The sequence below is a fragment of the Phalacrocorax carbo genome, chromosome 13, assembly GCF_963921805.1.
Source record: "Phalacrocorax carbo chromosome 13, bPhaCar2.1, whole genome shotgun sequence".
Classification (NCBI taxonomy): Eukaryota; Metazoa; Chordata; class Aves; order Suliformes; family Phalacrocoracidae; genus Phalacrocorax; species Phalacrocorax carbo.
Window position 1 is genome coordinate 1,078,681 of NC_087525.1, and position 23,013 is coordinate 1,101,693.

At 42.3% G+C, this 23,013-nt stretch overlaps 1 protein-coding gene across 7 annotated transcripts in view; it reads right to left on the reverse strand.

Moving 5' to 3' along the window:
- The window catches only part of LOC135315572 (protein ELYS-like), a 31,981-nt gene that overhangs the window by 7,931 nt on the left and 1,037 nt on the right, over positions 1 to 23,013 (reverse strand). Inside the window, exons 2-11 of one of the 7 annotated variants that reach the window (XR_010375050.1) lie at positions 20,278 to 20,386; positions 16,022 to 16,145; positions 15,835 to 15,891; positions 14,486 to 14,632; positions 13,554 to 13,741; positions 13,238 to 13,382; positions 13,029 to 13,142; positions 11,734 to 11,881; positions 11,538 to 11,647; positions 4,429 to 4,446 (exon numbers count right to left, since the gene is read on the reverse strand). Coding sequence is in view for 3 of the 7 variants with exons in the window: in XM_064464522.1 (XP_064320592.1) it covers positions 12,761 to 12,886; positions 13,029 to 13,142; positions 13,238 to 13,382; positions 13,554 to 13,741; positions 14,486 to 14,632; positions 15,835 to 15,891; positions 16,022 to 16,120 (876 nt within the window). In the remaining 4 variants the exon portion in view is untranslated. The other 6 variants (XR_010375051.1, XR_010375049.1, XR_010375052.1 and 3 more) reach the window with 6 other exon arrangements.

Below are 23,013 nucleotides of genomic sequence, written 5' to 3' on the forward strand. Positions count from 1 at the left end.
GCTTTAAATGAATTTTCTACACAAAAGTCAGGTAATGTAAAGTGCTACAAAGCTTCTCCACATAAGGAGATTAGAAAGTTTAGAGAGGTCTTTGAAACATGTGGTTCTTAAAGAACAGAACAGTAGAAACAATGTTCTTACATAATTTCAAGGAATATTGCATGCAAGTTTCCCGTGGATGGCTTACTTTCTCCCCGGGACACGGTACTGCAGCATCATTTCTGATTGTACAAATAGAACACAAATACAACAATTAGCCAAATTCTCAGCTGAAGTAAACTGCTGTACTTCCACTGAAATTAAGAGTTTTAAATATATTTAAAAGAAGTGACTGCTCTTTCATAACCATCAGAATTGCTTTTGCAAGCAATATTTTCACCTTGGCAGCTGTGAAGTTAACTGAGGCCCACCGTAGATTAACACCCAAGAGCAGTAACAAGCAACTAGTCATTAAAGACTGCAGGAACAAAATATAACAGCAGTTCTTACTGTTGTGCAGCAGCAGCAAATTCAACGGGGCAGGCGACAGCCTTTAAGTAGCAGACTAGTTAACTAACCAAGAAACTTGGGTCAAATTCCCCTTTACTCGTGCCGGTGCAAATTAGTAGGAATTTCACTGCAGTCAGTGGCAACACACTGACATACCGGCAGGGCTGTCAGTCTTTGGCCAATGCCTGTGTGCAATTACAGTCTACAGCAGGATGCAGTGGCAGTCTACTTGCACTTTCTTCACACCCCTGAATAAAACGCAGAATTATCTATCCCATCACAGTTATGTAGCTTAATTCCCAAATTCCACTTTCTTTACATCTTAAACATGACTGAGTATTATTACAATCTTGAATTGTCTAGTATAGTTCAATTGATTAGGACAGGGCAATGTGAGCTACACTACTTCTGTAGTATTGACCTTTGGTCTAGGTAATAATTTTTGCTGTCAAAAATTGACTAGCTAACCACTGACCAAGTCAGAGTAACAAGGTTTTTGACCTAAAATTAAGAATCCTCAACAATGAAAAAATACTGATAATACAGCACAAGGGGGCTTAAAAATCTCACCGTATAATTGTATCTGTCCAGCTTAAGATGCAGCACAAAACAAGGAATGCACAATTAATAAGATGACTGAGGGTAGTCACAAAGCTAGACACTGAGTGGTCTCTAAATACTCCTGCCAGAGGGTAACAAACTAACACAGTGTCACGTACATGACTGCAACAAATGATGCAGAATTCCCTGACAGTGATTTCCACATTATTTATTACCATGTCAACTGTTAAGTCACCCACCAGTGATGTGTTTATGTCACTTATTCACAGCATACAAAAGCATTCTCTGTAAAAACACTTCTACAGGCAAAACTTGTCTCTAATGACACACTCCATGAGGATTATCTCTGCAGAGTGACATTAGGTTAGTAATGTCACTGTGTTCACTGACCGCTGGTTGTCACCTAACCAGAAATTATATCAATGTCATCTCTCTTAACAGGAGTCTTTGAAGATATACCATAGAATTTTCCAGTATGAATAACAAAGAGAAAATTCCATGGATATTGCAAGATAAATTTAACATTATACTTTTATAAATGTAGTATGCTTTAACAGTATACAATATGGTACTTTTGTGGCCACAGATTTGAAAAGCTACAGTAGTTACTCCTGGGGGTGGGGGTTGCACAGGGAAAGGGGGAAGCAGGAAAAAGAGATCTATCCATTAAAATTCTCCTGCAATAGCATTGGACAGACCCTCTAAATGGCACAGGTTTTCTCTGCAGGAAAGGCAAGAAGAGTTAAACTCGCAGAGCAGAAGGCAGCTTGAGATATATATGCACACGCACTTGTGGCTTGGTGTCACACAAACATTTTACCTTGTTACTTGCCACTGCTTCTCACTCAATATCCACCGAGAGGAGAATAACCACCCCTAGTGTGTTTAAAAACCAATAGAAATTGACAGTGAAAACCACTCTTCCATTCCCAAACTAGTCCTCAGCTTAAAAAGGACATTTTGCAAGAAATCTGTATTTTGCCAGTTACATTTTTTTGCAAATAATGCTTAAAATGCCAGGTATATGTTTCAGCCAGTAGACAAATGGGGATCTTGTCCATTGGTTTGTACCTGTGAAAAGCCTCACATGGTCAAGGTGTGCTGATTTTGGCTGGGATAGAGAGAATTTCCTCCACACCAGCTAGGATGGGGCCGTGTTCTGGATCTGTGCTGGGAACAGCACTGATGACCCAGGGGTGGTTTCACTCCTGCTGAGCAGGGCTTGCACAGAGCCAAGGCCTTTCCTGCCCCTCACCCCACCCCACCAGCGAGGGGCTGGGGGGCACAAGGGGTTGGGGGTACACGGGCAGGACAGTGACCCCCACTGCCCCCAGGGCTGTCCCATACATACCACACGGCATCACGCTCAGCACATGGAGATGGGGGAGAAGGAGGAAGGGGGGACATTGGCAGGGATGGCGTTTGCCTTCCCCAGGCACCGTTAGGCGTGATGGAGCCCTGCTGCCCTGGGGATGGCTGAGCCACACCTGCCCATCGGGGGGAGGGGATGGATTCCTTGGTTTGCTCTGCTTGTGTGCGCGGCTTTTGCGTTCCCTGTTACACTGTCTTTGCCTCAACCCATGAGGTTTCTCACTTTTCCTCTTCTGATTCTCTTCCCCATCCCACCAGGGGGAAGTGAGCAAGTGGCTAGGTGGAGCTTAGCTGCCAGCTGGGGTTAAGCCACAGAGGTGTTAGAAGAATTGAATCATAAAAGAAAATGTGAATATTCTTAGAAAACTCACTCTCTTGGCAGCAATAACAATTCTAAATTGAAATGCTGAGTAAATAAGCAACTTTTGACCATGAGCTGACCCCCCTTTCTCTTACAGACAGCAATCTGAGCTGTTGATTTTCCACTGTAGCACAAATTATGAAAAGCTGACCAAAATAATAATAAAAAACCCGTGCAATAGATGGGATGTGGGGGGCACTGGTGAAGGGAGTTTTTGAGGAAAGAGCGCCACTGTTTCCAACACGAGAAGGTTTTCTGTGCCGTTGATGACTTCACCTAATTCCAAAGACAAAATAAAGTAATCTACATACCCCTGCTGCAGGATGCCTGGCAATGCTGCTCAGTGACCAAAGAGTAATTACTCGAGAAACAGTGCTGCTTCCCCTGGCTGTTAGAATTCTCACATTCTTGAATAATTCTGTCTGACCTACCTTTCTGTCCTTGAATAGTTCTGTCTCCTGTCCCTAGCCAACCATTTTAGCTGTACTTCCATCCCAGAGAGTAAAAAACTGCCATCCGGACCTGTGCTGTCCTAGTACATCTCTCTCCAAGCTTCCCGCATCTCTCAACTCTGCTCCTGCCTTTTGGGTGTTCTTGCTTGTTAGTTATGAGCTTTAATTCCTTACTTGGTCTAATTCTTTGTAACTATGTCAAGCGCTGAAAATACCAGGATTATTGTATTAGGTTATTTTTCTATCTCAATTATTTTCAACCTTCACATCTTAAGACCAACAATGACAAAGTTATTTCATTCTCATTTTTAGAAATGCCTAACAAGACAGCTAAGACTCCCCATTTCCAATAAATGCCTATTTGCATTCACTATGATTTTTTTTTCCATTTTAAACATGAGCACCCTTTCTAGTGCTGTTGTCTTCCCAGCGGTGATGCTTCTATTATTCATCACATTGAATGATACTTCTGTTAAAAACCTCCACTGTGACATATTACTATGAACTTTTTCAGCAGCAGAAAAGAGTGTGGTCCCACACAGTTCACCCCTTATGAGATGAAGTCTCAGAGTCAGTCAGATAAAACTAGAAAGTCAGATAAAGTCAGATAAAACTAGAAAGCCAAAGCTCAAGTGTCAGAGTGGTAGAACCAAAGATTTATTTCAGCATAAAAGACTACTGACAGTAGCAATGCTGGCATTTTTGCTTCCATGGGCAAAGGCTATGCATCCATGGCCTTCCACATATCCAGTGTGGAATATAGACAGCCCTAGCACAGCAATAACTGCTTCATTATTTGCAGAGCCCAAAGGAAGAAGCTGAGAGTCAAAGCAATTTCTGAAGCCCAGGCGCTGAAGATGGATCATAAGCAGCTTCTGCTTGCCTTTTATCAGCAAGCACTAACCTTCTATCAAGAGTATCTTGCCAAAGGAGAAGCTGATGGTGGGTGGTTGTTTTTTTTTTTTCCTGGCTGTTTTTTTGTGGGGAGGTGGTTTTGCACAGTTTGTTGCTTTTTTGTTGGCGGTGGGGGCTGTGGTTTGTTGGTTGTGGTGGGTGCTTGGGGTTTGTTTTGGTGTTGGTTTTTTTTTTTAAGAGACAAAACAAGTTTGCAAGTATGTTGAAGAGGAGGTAGATTTTACAGGGAAAGCCACTTCCCCAATATGGGGGAGAAGAATCATTTTAAGACCATCAGTGTGCAACCATTCTGGAGACCTAGAATAGGAATTTGGTTAGAAGGAAGATTAAAATTGTCCTCTCAAAGGGCAAGTTCCCCATTATGAGACATTCCTATAACCACAGTGAATTCACATTACAGGTTATACCTACATACCATGTATCAGAGTCTGTGGTTTAGATTGAAGTAATGCATAACTGTTCCTGAAACCAAAAAAACGGGCATCAACTGTAAAAAAAACCCACGAACAACCACAATTCAATCACTTTTGGAGAAAACAGGCCATGAACATTGACTGCCTGAATGCATAGGCTTCTACCAAAATTTTTAAGTGTTTGCTGAAAATAATGGTAAAGCCTTTTGTAAAAAGTTGAATGGTTACACCAGTAAAAAGGCTCCTTCCCTTAATTTTCATACAGAGTTCATTGTAATCCATAAGGAACAAAGTTCACCATCATACCAAAGAAATATCCATGTATTTAGAGCAATGACACAGGCCAAGAGAGCTGAAATTCTTTAAGCACTAGATGAATACTTTAAACCACACTCTTCAGTTCTCATACCAAGAGAATTGATTTTTTGCTGAATTCCACATTAGCACTAAGGCTTTTCTTTAAACTATTGTTTTCATAGATTATGATTAAATCATGCTTTGTGCCAGGTAAATAAGAGACTAGTCCCTATGAGGTTCTCACCATGAAACATCCTAGATGTGCTCCATTTGCATACATTCTTAACAGAAACAGAAGCAGGCAAAGAAGGATTTGGGGAGAAGTAAAACATGAACTTAAGTAATGCAAAAGCAAAACTAAGTAACTGAAGCAACTTCAGTTAAGTAAATAAGTGAAGCAACTTCTTGAGATCCTGCTACTCAGGTATTTAAAAACCACTCTGCAAAATGTATTTATTTAATCTCAAGAGAAGTGTTGGGGAACTAAACCAGCCTCCAATGCTAAGCTAAAGGAACTTCAATGAGTAAACAATGCTTTATGAACATGTCAGGCAAACTGTCTGAGGAGAAGTATTTCACCTCCAGGAATTTTAGTTTTGCTCTTCTGGAACATCCTTGTAGAAAACTTATTCCTCTGCAGCTCCACATCTGCAGTTATCATTATCCATCTTCAGGAAGCCCTTGCATTCTGCTAAGAACACACATATTTTAGAGTCCCAACTCCAATCTCTCACAATTGCTTGCTCAGCCTGAAATGGCTGATTGCTGCCTCTTATTATTGCCTTTATGTCTGTAGAACCAATATTGCTCAGAGCTAGCTTCTTGGTGTGTGTGTGCGTCTGCATGTGTGAGCTGTAGAATTATTTTTCCTAAATCCCTGTTAATTACATCAATGCTTTTTCATTAAAGAGAACAGACTGATAAGAAGGGACTGAGACCAGAAGACAATGTAGCTCCACAGTTAACCACGGACATGATGATTATCGATAATAATTAATGAAAACAAAATAAGACGGATTGACTTTTTTGTGCTGAAGTGACTGTAAAGAACCTGGAAGCTACAAACTAAAAATATGCCTTAATTTTAAACTGAGTACATTGTGTGTGGAAGTTACTGGCTGAGAATTGGGCAGAGTCAATTTCCAAAGTTCAAGAGAACTTTAAAAAATGTACATTCAGTCTTAATGAGATTAAAACAAATTTAAGGTTAATCTATACTACCTTTCAGGTTCTGCTTTGCATGCTAGTCTTGTCTTAGGCTAAAATACAGCTCCCAAATTATTATTTTTTGAATATAAATAGCTATAGATATATATACACACACACATGCATTACCCAGATTTAAATTTACTTATCTTAAATTACTGGAAAACAAAATTAAATAAAACCCACCAAACCCCAACCATCCATAGTGCAGAAGGGTAGGCTCAGAAGATTAGCCTCTGAAATATTCGGTCTGGAGCCCAGTTCACCACCAGGGGAATACTAAAGCAAACAGAAAACAGACCAAAGGTCCTCAGAGCTGCATCCTCCGCTGTAGTAAACAGGCTGTGCTAAATTACTCCATTCACAGAGCTGGTCTGTATTGTGGCACGTTGCTATCTGTTACCAAACCACTGCACCGAACTTCAGCAGGGCATAACGGACAATAGGCAACAAATAAGAAAAGAATTTAAGAGCTCTTATGAAGAATCTTACATGAGCTAGTTCTTCTCTCACTTTTAAAACCAGTTCACCCATCCTTAGCAAGAGATCTCTCAAATGACAAAAGTCATAGCAAAACCTTGCCAGGCACTAACTAGCTATGTCTTTGATTGCACTGTTCACAAATCTGTAAGAGCATTTCTTCCATCTGTTCTGCAGTTTCCATCTATACGCTGAATTTACAAAATGAAATAAACTGCCTAAAAATTTGTCTTCCAGCATGTTGGCTATTGTGGACAACAGTCTAAACTTTGGACAAAAATATTAAAGTGAAGTGGAGAGTTTGTGAGGGGAAAAAGAAAAGGCTCTTGAGAAAAACTGATAGGGTTCTCGGGGGAAAATTTTAAAGAAATATGTATCGATTACAACTCAGGCATTGACTGTCTCTCCAACATAACATACAAGTAGTTAGCAGAGCCATTTTGTTTCAAACACCAATGTCAAAAACTAGCCAGTTTTCAAAAGCAAAGTGGAAATTCCGCACATTATCTCCGACAATTCTGTGGTAAAATGATAGGCAGTTTCTGAAACTAAAGCAAAAAAGTTCCCTGTTACTCTAGGCAGGACACTGCAAAATTGATCCGAGGCCGCCCGGATCCTCCTTTGGAGGAGCTCTGAATTCTCTCTGCTCCACATGGGTGATGAGTCTTGCCTTGCTCAACACCCCCCAGGTGTGAGCAGATGTTGCAGTGACAGCCACCAGGAAAAACTTTCATAGCTAAAGCCTGAGTTACATGTGAAGAGGTTAGATTTCGTCTCAACAAATGTCTATCACAGAACTACAACTCTCTTTTTCTGATGTAAAAAGGTGATATCAATCAAGTTGCTTTAGAAAAAAACTAACATTGGTACCGAAACAAATGGCATTCCTCACAACAAAAAACATTTAATGTTTGCTCACTGGGTGGCTAGTTACATGTTGCCCTGTTCATTTAGCCAAGCACTCACAATGGCACCAGATTGAAATTATTTTCATGGCAAGTCTTCTACTAAAACTCTTTTTTGTGTTGTATATATGCTTCTCTAGTTGTTTGAAAGCTATGTAAAGCATCCGTAGATTTCATTTCTTTTCTGTTATAATAAACTACTACCTTTGCTGTTATTGTTATTATTGCTCAAGTGTGCCACTTGTTCCCACAGTTATATCTAAAACACCACCAACTTTGTCATGCGTTACTACTATTACTACTAAGCAAGGGTCTAACACTTCAAAGGGCTCAGTCGCTGAGCAAATACTCCAGACATTGCTGGAATTAAATAACATGGCACTTACGAATATAGCTCATGTTTCCTTCTTCATTTACAAGGCACAGTGAGACAGAAAAGTAGCACCTGAGTATGATTCAAAAGAAATGCTTTCTGACAGCCTGCTCTGCAGTGACTAGTGAACACTGAGTCACCACCACCACCCCGGCGCAGCATCATTTCTCCTTGATATTTGCCATTCTATAATTAGAACAAACGACATACTCGGGACACAGCAAAACGTTTTTAGTTAGCTTTCTGCTTAAACCCATTTCCAGAGTCTTTACTGTTCCTGCCTCAAAAGGTACACAATCATGATCTGTGCTGCCTCCATTTTTGAGACAGCCATATTATTATCAAACTAAATGTCACCCACTTGCTAATGGTGGAGACTAATTAACTCTGCAATTGCTGCTTAGTGAAGAGGGTAAAAATCATACTGCCTGTTCCAGCAGCTATCCTAGAAAATCAAGAGGATTAGATAATACTTTGTCTTCACTGCCCCCCCAATCCCTTTTCTTTCTCTTCTTTCACTTTTTTTTTTTTTCATTTTTAATTTCAGCTTGTTTTGCTTGTAATTTTTATATAAGAACTGCTTTTGTAGAAGCGTAAAAGGTCTCTGTGGTACCTCGGGTCATTAATCCATTTGCTAAAATAATGTTTTTGAAATCCTTTTTGTTCATCATCCAAATCCATTTTTGAAGTTTTGTTTTTTAAAGAGCAAGTTCTTGTAAGCAGGTCAGCTAGTGAGCTGTGATTTCAATAGCCATACTGAAAATTGACAGCTATATAGATTCATTAACCATATGGTACTGACAGGGAATCTCTGCATCACAATTATTTAGGCCCAATTTTAAATTTTTTTTTATTTTTTTTTTTAAAAAAAGCTCAGTTTAACTTGCACTTCACCATCTGTATGTCTAGCTAAATGCAAACATGCTCACAGTGTGAGCAAAAAAATCCCAAAAGGTGTTAAATAAATATGCGAGTCATCCCGTGGAATAAGACCAAAAAAAGCAATGGCCAAGGCTCACAACACCGAGATGTGCATACCCAGAGGGGAAAATATTACTTAAAACAGCATCAATAGGAATTCTGCAGTTCAGTTAACTGGCATTAGAATTAACAGCATAAACAAGGTGCAAAAAATATCTAATCTGGTGGGAATTCAGGAATGGTTGGTGGGACTTCTTACTTTACATGTACTACTTTCTGTCTCCAGCAAATACCAGGCAAATTACCTTCTCTTGATTCTGGTGAAAAACCAACAGCAGGAAGGGCACGAATACTAACATTTTAGAAGCTCAGTTCCTTGACCACTTTTAGAGAGAACCTCTTTTTTAGGTATCTTACTGACCAATTTTTTCATGCCTAATATTGAAAGCTTTTGAAAAACAGGAAAGGGTTCGGTTCTATACAGGACAGCATTGCTCAGAAATTGACCCTAGTCACTGCTGGCCTCAGCGACCCAGTGGCACACACTCCTGTTACTGGCTGATCTGGCAGCTGGCTGTAAAGAAATTGAATCTTTTTTGTCGTGGCAGGGGGGTGGTGATGGTGGTGTTGCTGGTGTTCTGCCTCAGCTCTATAATCCATAAAGGAACAGAGACTTTAAGGTGTATCATATTACTGGTTTGACAGGACTTGCATGCTAGAGAAGAGTTGCTCAAGTGACTTGCTACTTTTATAACCTCTTGCTAGAAGGAGCAAGAGGGAACAGGGAAGGGTGTAGAGGAGAACTGGAGCATCCCAGTAGCTGGTGTGTGCCGCCAGCATCGCCCTCGTACAGCCGTCTCGCCAGCAAAACGCAGGAGGAACAGAGCAGCTTATGGCCACTGCACGAAGCAGCTGCAGCGCAGGAAGGGGAATTTAACTGCGAGGCTGTGAGGCACAGCACGCGTGGTAGCCAAAGCCCCGCGGGAATCACGCGGAGATGTCAAGCTCTCTGAAAGACCCTGAGACAGAAACAGGAAGAGCTTAGCAATTGTTGACTTGGTATTTCTTAAAAACAGAAGCAGCTGAAGGCTTCCTCTTAATTTGCTTCTAGTCCAGTCACTGGGCAGAGAAGCCAGACCTTGCAGCAGGGCATACCTGCTGGAGAGAAACTGCTAAAACCGCCTCTTTGTTGCTGCTCCCACCAGTCTGTCACGATCCACTGTCGGGCTGAACAATTTGGCAGAGGTTGAACCCCCTTGCTTTCCAACCGACCTCAGGTAGTTCTGGGAGGTTAGGGGCGGCTGGGCTTAACTTCTGACTGACTCCAATGTGTTATCGTGACCAGTCTCCTTTTACATTCTCGGGAACAGAATTAAGACTCAAAACGGAATCAAAGTGCCAAGTCACTTCATTTGGCCAACGAGAAATACACGAGAGAAAGGCAGAGAAAGAGAGAAAAAAAGAGAGCAAGCGAGCACGAGAGCGCTGCAATAGCTACCACCACGGACCTGGGGCGGCCCGTCCCTCCGCGCGGCCCGTCCCTCCGCGCGGCCCGTCCCTCCGCGCGGCCCGTCCCTCCGCGCGGCCCGTCCCTCCCCGCGGCCCGTCCCTCCCCGCGGCCCGTCCCTCCGCGCGGCCCGTCCCTCCGCGCGGCCCGTCCCTCCGCGCGGCCCGTCCCTCCCCGCGGCCCGTCCCTCCGCGCGGCCCGTCCCTCCCCGCGGCCCGTCCCTCCCCGCGGCCCGTCCCTCCGCGCGGCCCGTCCCTCCGCGCGGCCCGTCCCTCCCCGCGGCCCGTCCCTCCGCGCGGCCCGTCCCTCCCCGCGGCCCGTCCCTCCCCGCGGCCCGTCCCTCCGCGCGGCCCGTCCCTCCGCGCGGCCCGTCCCTCCCCGCGGTCCGTCCCTCCGCGCGGCCCGTCCCTCCCCGCGGCCCGTCCCTCCCCGCGGCCCGTCCCTCCGCGCGGCCCGTCCCTCCCCGCGGCCCGTCCCTCCGCGCGGCCCGTCCCTCCGCGCGGCCCGTCCCTCCGCGCGGCCCGTCCCTCCCCGCGGCCCGTCCCTCCGCGCGGCCCGTCCCTCCGCGCGGCCCGTCCCTCCGCGCGGCCCGTCCCTCCCCGCGGCCCGTCCCTCCCCGCGGCCCGTCCGACGTAACTCCAAACCCAGCAGCAGAGACACGTTCCAAAACACTCCTCACGGTCGCCGCTGGTTTCCCCTTTTCACAGCGTTGCCCTCTTGCACAGTCAGTGACTGGTTTCCCTCTCCCGCCTCCCGCCCGGCGGTGCCGCGCATGCCCAGTACCGCCACCAGAGGGCGCTGGAAAGTTCTAGAGGGTCCGGGCCGCGGTCAGCCGGCGCTGGGTCCGGCGCACGCGCGGAGGGCGCGCGCGCTCCAGAGACGCGCGGTGCCGCGGGGCAGGGCTCGCCGGGCAGGGCTCGCCGGGCCGGGCTCGCCGGGCGGCCCCGGGGACCGGCCCGTCCCGCTCGGTTGCCGCGGTGACTGAGCTGCGGTGGTGAAACCTGTCCTGCTCGGGACAGGTGTCTGGTCCCTTACACACTCTTTCGCAAACACGTGTGAAAGTCCCGCATCGGGCACAGACCGCGCCTGTCCCGTCCCTGCGGGGGCCGCCTCAGTGCACCGATAAGCCCCACCAGAGAGGTCAACCCACCACGCCGTCCTTTGATATAGTTTCAGCTATCTTATATTATCTAAGCACATTTACCATAATATAAATATATGTATTTTGCATAACAAACATTATCATAACAGAAAAACTCTCAACTGGGTTTCTGCTCATTTCCTACCCATAACTCTCTAATTTTGGCCAATACATGACTGCCGAAAGGTGCCCTTGGATGCACGTTTCCTGCATTAGCTTGTTCTATTACTGTCGAGAATGGCTTTGGTCTTGCAGCTGTAAAGCAAGAGGGGAAAAGCGATCAGCCTTGTGTAATGAAAGTGATGGTTAGTTGTGCGTTATATTCCCCTCCTAAAAATTACCTTCTCTTGGTCCGGACGAAGGCAGATGGTAAGGCTTGGCTCTCTCTACAGCCAGCTGCCTCTGACCTCGAGGAAGGGTCTTGCCATGTTGGCCTGAGAGAGAATGTCTGGCAACTGCTCTCTGTCACCAGCGAGGAGCACGATCATTCTGGTGAATGAGAAGCGTAAAGCAAGAAGTTACCTAATTACAAGCAGTTCATTGCACGGAACTCTCGGTGCTATTTCAAGTTAGTGAATACGTTTCCTCTACAGGTGCAGTAAAATACACCCACTGCACAGAACAGCAGCCAGTTCTGCCCATCAGCGCACACCAGCTTCACCCGGAGTTTTTAGCCAAGTGGATTGAAGACTAGAATAATATCAGAACCTACAACTTTAAGCTAAAACCATGCCGGCACCCTGCAGAACCTCATTCTGACAAACTTGTCAGCACCCACAAGTTTCACGTGGCTGACAAAACAGCAGCCTTTCCCGTTTTTCCTGATGTGCCACTGCCCAAAGTGACTGAATCTCCAGGGCAACGGTGGGTTACGTTGGACAAAAGGAAGTGAGTATTAAAATGAGGAAGAGAAAGCTACCTACACACACCTTCCCCCTGGATTAAAGCTTTCAAATGCAGGCCCTAACCTTCCATAACCACCCCATAACTTTGCTTCCCTGGAAAACTATGATTCCAGAAAACAGCAAATGTATCACAAAACCACAACAGATGTTCACATAACACAAAATTTGACCTGGCTATTTTGAGATACAGAAGTTAGGTAAGAATTTCTGTCCTAAAAGTGGTAAAATGAAAGTTGTGGAATTGCAGACCTCACGCTATAACTTGAGGAAATAATAAAAAGAACAAACCATGATGCGAATTTTGCCTGTGGGTTGGCACCCAGAGCTGCGTGCAAGATACAAGAGATGACATACAACACACTCTTCATTCCACAGTGACCCAAACAACTTCCAGTAATCTGAACCCTACGTAACATACATCTGTGAATAACTGAATGGTAAGAGCGGCTGACAGGAAAGACACTTATTTAATCCTCAGACACAAACAAACTATTTGAAGTGGAGTCAACAACAGCCTGTAACACTGAATTTCCAACTTCAAAGGGTAGCTTTGGAGTAGTGACATCTTTTGTTCAACTTTTAGGTTCAGCTGTAACGTAAGGTATAGAGGCTTATTCCAAGTATTTCAAAGAATGGTGTGATAAAGAAAGCAGGATTCTTATTGAGCGCTGTTAAACCGGTCAGTAACCCCTGAGAGAAACTGGCACACTCAGTAGAACTTTTACACTTACCATGAAATGAACGTTCATCGCCTGGTTCAGCTGTAGTGCTGCCATGCAGTTGGCACGCTGCAGATGCTGGGCTAAAAGAATTTCATGATTCTGTAACAATTTCTCCAAACACTTCTAGGAGAAATAACACGTTTTAAAACATATATGATGATACTGCTTCTTCTCTTGGCAAAGAGGGGAATAAGATTTTTTTTCTTGCCCACACTTACTTGTTCGGCGTCTGTGAAAGGCATCTTCAGGAAGTCTTCCACTAGTCCCATCTCCCGACAGATGTCATACATGTCTTTTAATAGCTCTTCCACATTTATCTTAGTGGTGTGTTGCTGCAGCAGACCCCAAGCCTCCGCCATGCACCTGTAATTAATTTTTTGAGACGTAAAGGCATATTAATAGTATCACCAAAAATATGCCCCACAAATATTGTATTCAAATTTTAAAGGAAATTTAGGGGATTGTGATTTCTAGTGTTTGTTCTCCACCTTTCACAGTATTTGAATGCCAAAATGTTGGCATATATTTCTTTACCTATTGGACAACAGCACAGTGAGGAAAAGCTGCACTTCACTACAGCTGGAGACCGATAGCTTCATAACCTGTGTGTATCTGAGGGCTCGCCCATGCTCTCCTTGGCACACAAGGCACTGAAGAATTTGCACGTCTTGCCACGACACAGGTTTGATTGCAGCTGGTTCAACGAGCAGGGCCAGGGAATTCTGCAGAAGTTAGATATCAGGTTTATTAAGATATAGAGACACACACACACACAACAAAACTATTCAAAAGTGTCTTCAGTAAGGGTGAATGTCTGTTGAATAAACTTAGATGATGACTAATGAAGGATTTGATACAGGACAGGTAAATATAAATTTTGAAGTATCTGCAGAAAAAAAAATCAGTGAGCCATACAGAACAAAGGGAGTCTTTTGAAAGGAGTGGTTCACACATGGCCAGGATAACCAAATCTCTGTATGCAAACATCACCTTTTATAAATACAAGTTATTCTCCCAGGCAAACAGGTTATATTGACATTGTGACAGGCAATGAACAACCTTTAGCATCAGAAGGAACATGAATTAGATTGAAAAGTCACTTTTGTGGTCTTCTGTCTCAAATTTTGCTGCCAGGATGGTAGTTTAATATTTAAAGCACCCAAACCACTGCTTTTGAGAAAGTGCTTGACTGCTCTGCTGAAAACAACCTGAACAGATGGCTTTGGCAAGTCACATGTCAAGCATTATTAACGTTGACTTCTTGATTGTCTTAATCCATTTCCTGTCAACGTAATTAAAATTTCAAATCATCACGTATTGCTGAAGGTGCTGCTGAAGCAGTATTATAAAAAAAGCTTCCCATGTTTTATCACCTGTTGTTAGCTAAGCACCAATTTTCTGAAGTCATTTTATAGATCAAAGCGTTGTACTGCAATGTATGTCTAACTAAATTGGAACATACTTACTTCATAGTCCTTGTGGTCTAGAAGCCAAAAACCTTGAATAAACTTAACAAGGCCCGGAGGGATGGCAAAGGCAGCTGTGAAGGAGTCAACTGAAGTTTCTGTTTTATTTGGAAAGGAATGCATGATGTCTAGCAGCAAGTAAATTGTCTGATATCAAGAATCTAATTAAGGCTAATAAATTTTCAAGATGAACAATTTATCACATGAAATAATATTATTACTATTATTAATATAATAGTAATAAATAATAAAGTTAATTAAGAATATAATAGTGGTAGTGCGCAGAAAATACTCATGTATTAGTCTTGCCATTTTATGCTGTTGCAACCTGAAGATAGTCAGGTCCTAACAACAAAATTGCATTCTGAATAAATACCCCAAAAGAAAGACCCTTTGATTTCTCTAAGGCATTCAGAAAGGTTACCTTTCGATATTTAAACAGTTCCGTTGGAAACTCAGGCTCCCTCTTTAGTCACTCGAGCCACCAGCTGGACATTCAAAACATGTGAACGGCCAATGCTTGATTATTAAAGCAAACAAATTCTACAGTTGGTTTTTCCCTCCTTTCTAGCGTATATAAAACAATTGAAATTAGGGCATCCTTACAGCACAGATTAGCTCTGAATTATTAAAACTGGATTTAAACCAGTGTCTGGATCACTCATCGGCAGTGTCACCTTCTCTTTCTGACAGCTGGTCTTGGGGGATGTATGCTAATCAGAGAGCTCCGGGGCGCAACAGCTTTTAAACCCCCTGCTCTCTAGGCTCCCCTCTCGGGTCAGGCAACAAACAACCAAAGCAACACAGGGTATTTCGGCGGCTTAAAAATTAAGTTTCTGCCCAATGACTTTTCTCTCTGTTTATTATTCTGTGTGCCTGCACTTTTAAGAGAACAAATGCAAGCCCTCTTAGCTGTGCTGGAAAATGGATGATTTCAGCAAAATCAAGTACTGGTAAACCACTGTTAGAAATCCTTTTGCTCTGGATCAGCACATTTTAGTGCATCACTCGAGGAAGCAGCCACAGGTATGGGTGCTTCAAAAATGAAAAACAGTTTACATTTTGAGAAAATCTAAGGGAGCTTTCTACCTTTAACATTGCTTAGTAAACCTGTTTTCTCATATCAGAAAAGACTTTGCAACAAAAGATTTTTTAAATTCCTAAACAATCCACAGTACAAAGAAATAAAACAATGCTTCCTTCTATGACGTCATTCTAAATGAGATGTTTTCACTTGCATTGTGTTTGAAGCATAAATTAGAAAATGTATGGAACACGTAGGTGACAAACATTTCAGAACACTGATGCGCGTATACTGAAGGTGTCATAGAAATAACTCCAAGGGATACAATTGCCTGTTTGTAGATTTCTTCAACGCCTTCTAGCAAATAGAGCTCCAGCAGTGCCTGGAATGGAAAGGTAAAAGTTTTTTTAAAACTCCTCTCTTTGAGAAATCATTGGCTTTGGGGGAGGGCTGGGCCGGGGCTGGGGTTTGTTGTGGCTGTTGTTGTTGCCTTCAGTGAACACAACACTCACCTGTAAACTAGGAGGTGGGTGTTTCCCAGTTCCTCCTTCCTCTCTCTGCCACAACTCCTCAACTTGGTCTCCTAACTGGGAAACCATCCCATCGACCATCAGGCAGTCAGAGTCCCATTTGCCTCTGGAACAAAACATAGCAAGGATTTGGACAGAGGAAAACACTAATTCCATTCTCTCAGTGTCACAGATTTCCTCCAGCCAGAACAAAACAAAACAAAGTGCTCACCAGTCCAAGAAAGTAACAAACATACAAAGGCATGATCGTGACTTGAAGTAGACTTGAAATAAATTTTTGAGTCAGATGAAAGGTGTTCATTAGATCATTAAGAATTACTAAAGGAGTTCTTGTGCTTGGCGGTTGCCAGATGTAATTTTTGCATGTTTTAAGAGACCAGCCTACAGCAAGAATTTGATCTCCTAAAACAGATGTTTTTGTACCTGCTATTACAAATATTATTACCCTTTGTATTAATTACCTGATTTAGCAAGTTTTGGGTGTGGGAATGGCAGTTACAGTTCCACGCTGAAAAAAATAAACCCTGTTTGTGATTTTTTCATTTGCTTGGCTTCTCTGAAGTGTCTTCTTTCCTACTTCTCAGGCATCAAGCAAAATGCCTGGGAAGCGTGGAACATTACGTACACAAGAGTGCATTGTTGGCCATAATTCTTAATATCGTAATATTCTTCTGGGTATTGAATCATTTTGATGTGCAGGAATTTGCATGCATAACTCCTTACACATGATGTTAATAATATACCCCTAAATTTTAGTGACAGATGGCTCAGATTGATCCAATTTGGATTATGATGATGTGCTAATTTGAATAAAATGACAGGTGTACTTCATGCATGATGCAGAAAGGGTATGTTATATTTGTTGCTAGAGAGGAAACAATCACATGGATGGTATCTCAAATACATTTCTTATACAGGAGTATGCTTTGTGAGGTGAAAATCTGCAGGAATGACAACACCTTGGTATGTAAGAGTTGTGTTAATAACCCTTTCACAGTCCTTATGTGTATCTTGGATGAGTAAACCCTTTGCCTCAGTTTCTTTATTTGCAAAAAAAAATCTAATTATTGTTAGACTCAATAACATACTGCAAATGCAAACCAACGTTAAATACCTTGCAATTAAACAAAATGCAGCGTATTGGGTTTTGATACCAATAAAATGGATAAATCATGTCATCCAAAGTTTAGTATATTTCTAGCTGAATTTATTTAATTTCTGGATAGATTTTTGGAGCTTTGTGTAACTAGGGAAGCGCACCACTGGCATGAAGATTTATTGCATCGCTTAACTCTTACATGTCTGGCAGCGTAGTAAAGTCCACAGAGGGGAAAGAAGCGTAGCCAGCCCGTAGGGAGGAGCTGAGGTGCCCACCCGGCGCGTGGGAGACCCGTGCGCTGTGACTTTTGCCATTCCCCCGAGTCCCCGACGAGCACCCTGCCCACGCCCCACTGATACCCTTGGAGCTCTCCTACGTCCCAGGTTAACCCCAGTCTCCCAGGTGGCACGCGGCTGTCTCAACCACCACTCCATTTTATTGCATTCTAAGGAGAGAAAAGCAAAATCTCCACTCTCTGCACAAGTGGGGAAGGTGCTGCAGGCCTGTACAGAAAATTTGTCATAACGCTCCGATTCCTTGGACAGGACTAGAGCTGACTCCTTCTGTCATGACTGGAGCTTGTGATCTGGGAACAAAAGCTCTTTTGTACTTAGGCTGTGTTAGAAGTTTGTTGGGCCACAGCTGCAAACATGTAGGTCAGGGAATAAAGCTAACCATGCAATAGATGTGCACCCATCAGAAGCGCCTGTTAACAGCACCTGGAACAGTAATGAAGTCTAAAATTGAGGATGTGGATGTTTGTAAATTGAGAGGACACAGAAGTTTTTGTAGTGACAGCTTTTATTCTCCTGTCCTTCTCTTGCAGGTGACAAGGGAGCGGTAAAATATGTTTAAGCAATAAGAGTGAAGATAAATAAATAATAAACATGAAGTGGAAATAATTTTATAAAAAATACTGAAATAGAAATACAAGTAGAAGCTGGGACGTGTCTACCTTAGATGACTTATAAGTGGTGATCTAGAAGAAGCAACCTTTTTGAATCCTAACGCATTATACGGGCTTAGGTTTCTCCCCTTTTAATTTCAATTAAAGCTTGTGTTAATCTGAAAGATCTTAACATTGTGCTTTAATGTTACATTAAAGATATAGTAACACTGTACATTTCACTAATGTGCCTTCTCAAATAGGAGTTGTATTTTGTCATATGATGTTTTCTGTCAGGAAATAGTAGGTTTCAACAGATGAACAAAATGTTTTAAAATGTTTGCTTAAAAGAAATCCCAACAGAGGTAAAAAAATATACACGTAAGGAGCCCATTTCAAGTTACTGAAATGCAGACAGGAGGGAAAAAAATCCTATGGGAAATCTACTTTTCAGGTGTTCATTAATAGTATCTCAGCTTCTGAAATTGTTAGTACATCGGTTTCCCATTGCAAAGATGTGAATCACAATCCTGTTTCTGTTGACAAATGGAAATGATATGCTGATGATATCAGCCTTTCTTTCCTTTGCTCAGCCATGGAAATCAGATCTGTCATGCCTGCTGGTATGGACAAGCGATTACAGCACAAGTGTGGGATGTGGTGTATTTTCTGAGCTGTGGGGAACATTGTGCCACTACTTACAGTCTAGTGTTTCCTAACTTTGCTGATCACAGGGGAAATATTTGTTCATAGGGGAAAAAAATGAAAAGCCAGTCGTCTTCAACTGCCTTGGCATAGTGAAGTTGGCAGGATCAGACATTTTTGCCTCACCAAGGAAGATGCTTTAGGCTGAATTGGAAAGAGCGAAGGTTAATGGTTGGAAACAAAAGGAAATGCAGCAGCGGATTTGGTTTGATCTTCACTTGTGTTACATGTTTATTTGGTCCTCAGAAGTTGTTCTGTTCAGATTGAATGATTTTGTGCTGAAATAGAAAGGCTATTTCATACATGGGCTTGACGGGTCCAGAAGGAGGAGAAAGGAGTAATGTTTTCTGAGAGTGTATTTCCCAGTGGAAGAGCACTTCTGGTCCTGCTTAAATCCATGACACTTGACTTGGTGTGGCAGGAATCATGTTCTCGAGTTGTACGGGCTGCCCAGTGCACCTAGTCTGCCTTTCACCAAGTTGGAGAGAAGGAGCTCCATTTAGTAATACTTGCAGCAGGCAAAGGTATAATTTTAATTCTGATTTCTTTGAGAATAAACAGCTAATTTCAAAAAATTAATAAGATCTTATGATCATCCTTCCCACCTTTGAAAATCTTGGGACTAAATGAAAGATAGTCCGTATGTTAACATCTGTTTTCTGGAAGCCAGTATTATCACTTACTGAGCAAATTTGGTCAGGATGTGTAACTTATGTAAACAGGCACAAAATAAGGAAAATAAATATATTTGAACAGGTGATACTCTTAAACTAAATAATTAATGTGTCAGTTTTGAGTAACGGTGGTGGGAAGTGTCAGTAAAACCAAGCATCTCTGTAGAGCCCAGCAGATATTCATACCAAACACATGAATTTTCCTAGGATTGTTTTATTTCCCTTTTGTTTAAGTATTAGACTTACTGTTTGATATGTTGTACAATTAAGATAAAAAGGAAGACAAATATTCAATATTCAGATAACATATGAACGTTGTCCTTTATTATGTCCTTTAGTGAGTAGAGAATGAATTTTATATTAGTAATATGCATGTCTCCATTCTCAGGATGCAGTATGACACTCCTCTAAGTAGCCTGATCCAAACCAGAAAAAACCAGCCTAGCCTACCTCCTGAAGTAATTTCACATTATTCCTAAATTATGCATAACCTTATAATCCCTGCTTTATGACTGGTGTGCACAATTACTAGTGTAGCTGTGAAGTCTGTTTTCTTCCTTCATTTCAATTCAACAATGAAAAAATTTAAATTGCATGATTAATCAAGACACATTAGCCAATCTATTTTGTTGTTATATCCTGCTTTACTGGCAGCTTAACAAGTGTTGTTAAGCATTTGATTAAGTTATCCGATCAAAGCATCTCTTGTTAGGTTTTCAGCATCAGTGCTGTGCCAATACCTGGTCAAGCATTAATGCTTTGCTGTTGGATCTAACAACAGAACTGCAACAGATGTTTATTTTCCTTTAACTGCCAAGTGCATGGAGAAGGGCTGAACTTATTAACTAAATGGCTTAAGTAGAAGTTAACTCACCTACAAAGCGGTTTGGGTTCTTCTCAGGTCTTTCAGATTTGAATGCAAACAGGATTTTATCTTGCACTTGAAAGGCAGGCTGGTGGGTAGATACGGCACGGTCAGATGCCTGGAGGAACAGGAATTATCCCCCTAGTATTGTATTGCACAGGCTGTTTTCTAACATGATAGCAGAAAACAAAATCTGTTCTCATTATATTTTTGTCACTACAATTTAAAATGCTCATCTCATGCATTCTCCACATAAAGCCATCAAGCATTTTAAAATGTTAATCTTAAAAGGGATAATTTGATATAGGCTTTTTGTGGTTTCTTTGAAAATTAACTGTTGTTGGGTTCTGTAGATCGCTTGTATCATTTGCTTTGGCAAGTGCCTTATACAGAGCCTACAGCTAATAATACCACTTTATTTCTTCATCCTGTTACAAGGAGTTTTTCTGATATTGACCTAAATCTGCATCCTTGCCAGGTGGTGAAAATTGCCTTCTGCTCCCTGTCTGTCTCCCTCACTACAGACCTGAGATTTTGAGTTTGGTAAATTTGCACATTGCTCTTTCATTCCTTTGATACGTGACGGCTTGATCACCTTTTGGATAGAGGAGGAATATGCAAATTCTATGAAAGTATTTGCTATTCTACTAGATAGGCCCTTACGAACACCTGATCTTCTGCGCTTTCCCCACCAGGCCATGATTCTAAGCAAGCACGTGGGGTACTCTCTGTGTTTTCTGTGCTAAAATAGACCTGTGGTTTCTATCAAGGAAAATACTATACATTGATGCTCTTATGTATCTGAACATCAAACTCTCATCGGCTGTCTCTTCTGTTGCAAAATGTTTTTCAAGGAAAGGAGAAAAGATACTGCAAATTGTGCTAAAAAGGGTTTCCGTTTTCTTTCTGCTATTATGTCTCTGTCAGAGTGTTTCTGCTGTCCGCTTTGGATACATGCTTTTGGGCATATCCTGTCACATGAAGCATTAACATTTGGTAGTGTCTTGTAAATTTAATCTGGTTTTCACATGGGATGTGGAAATTAATAGGGAAATATATCTGTGTTTACCTAAAATGTTTTAGCATCAAATAACAAAGGTCTACTGATAGGGGAAATGCAGGGCAAATTCAATAAGAAATGCAGAAGGGTAGCATAAGGATTTGAAAACATTCTCTTGTTGCACAATGCCGTGTTAAATCCTATTTCATAATGAGAGAGTAATGCAATGATAGCTGCAGTTGATGTCCCACAAGGTAGGCGATTTAGGAGCAAGTACTAGCAAGGCTGTCTTGTCAATACTATTTCATCCTACCGCCAGTTCTGAGGAGAAAATATAAGCCAGGTCAGGGTGTATGTATGATTGTTATTTGGCAAAAGAATATTTTTCTGGTTTTAGCTGGGAGAGAGTTATTTTCTTCCCTGCAGCTGGTGCAGTGCTGGGCTTTGGACTTAGTATTAAAACAATGCTGATAACAGACCTATGTTTTGGTTGTCGCTGGGTAGTGCTTGTACCAGTCAAGGGCTTTTCCAGCTTCCCATGCTCTGCTGGGGGCACAAGCAGCCGGGAGGGGAAGGGGCACAGCTAAGAGAGCAGATTCAAACTGGCCAGAGGGATATTCCATATCATGTAACGTCATGCCCAGTATGCTACCTGGGAGGGGCTGGCTGGGGGAGGGAAGGGATAACCGCGGCTCGGGGACCAGCAGCGTCGGTCGGCGGGTGGCAAGTGGTTGTATCATTTGTGTTTCTGGGGGTTTTTTCCCCTTATTATTATAATTATCTTATTTTAATTATTAAACCGTTCTTATCACAACCCACAAGTTTTTTTCCTTTTGCTCTTCCAATTCTCTCCCCCATCCCTCAGGGGTGGGGGGAGTGAGTGAGCGGCTGCCTGGTGTTTAATTGCTGACTGGGGCTGAACCACGACACAGGTATAACTCTTCTTCTGTTACTTGCTGCCAGGCTTACAGTCCTTTCCTTTCTGGATTTGACAGAACTGCTGTAGGAAATAACAGATCGGCTATGATGTTATATTCCAATTTTACGCTTCGTTTTCTCTGTCCATTACAATGACAGCAGTTGTTGTTTATGGGCATCCTAAGGATGCATAGGTATGAAAGGTGAAGATAAGCAGTACAACAGGGACAAATGAGAACTTAACTCCATCACATGCTGTTTTTCTGATTTAAACAGAAAAATAAAAAAAGAATTGCAAGCAATATCATTTTAATTACTTCACTTGTTCTTCCCCTGTAAAATATCTTTATCCCTTTTCTTCTCCCAGCCAGTTCCATTTCTTTACTGAGGATCAGATTTGAGCTTTGCGAACGCCTAAATCTTCCTTCTTGAGTCTTCAAATGTTTTCTTGTAGCTGTAAGTGTCTGTTCAGATACACACTCAGGCAGAGAGCGTTATGAAACTGAAACTCCTCCATAAAGTGAAATTAAACTGTTTTGTGAAAATGCTTGGAATGATCATGGTCCACTTGGATCCAAGCTGGGAACGAAACTCCACATTATTGGCAGTGCTCTCTTGCTCTTTTTATTTGCTTTGTTTGATTTAGTCTTTTGTTCCATTTATTTGTGTTTGGTTATACTGAACTGTGCCATAAAAGAGAAAATGAGTTTCAGTATTGAGCAGCTATGTTTCTAGCAGTCAGTACTACAGCAACAGTAATGAGAAGCTCATATATTATGTAATACCTTTGGTTTCACACGTTCCCCCAGTGCTTTAGTAACTTAAAC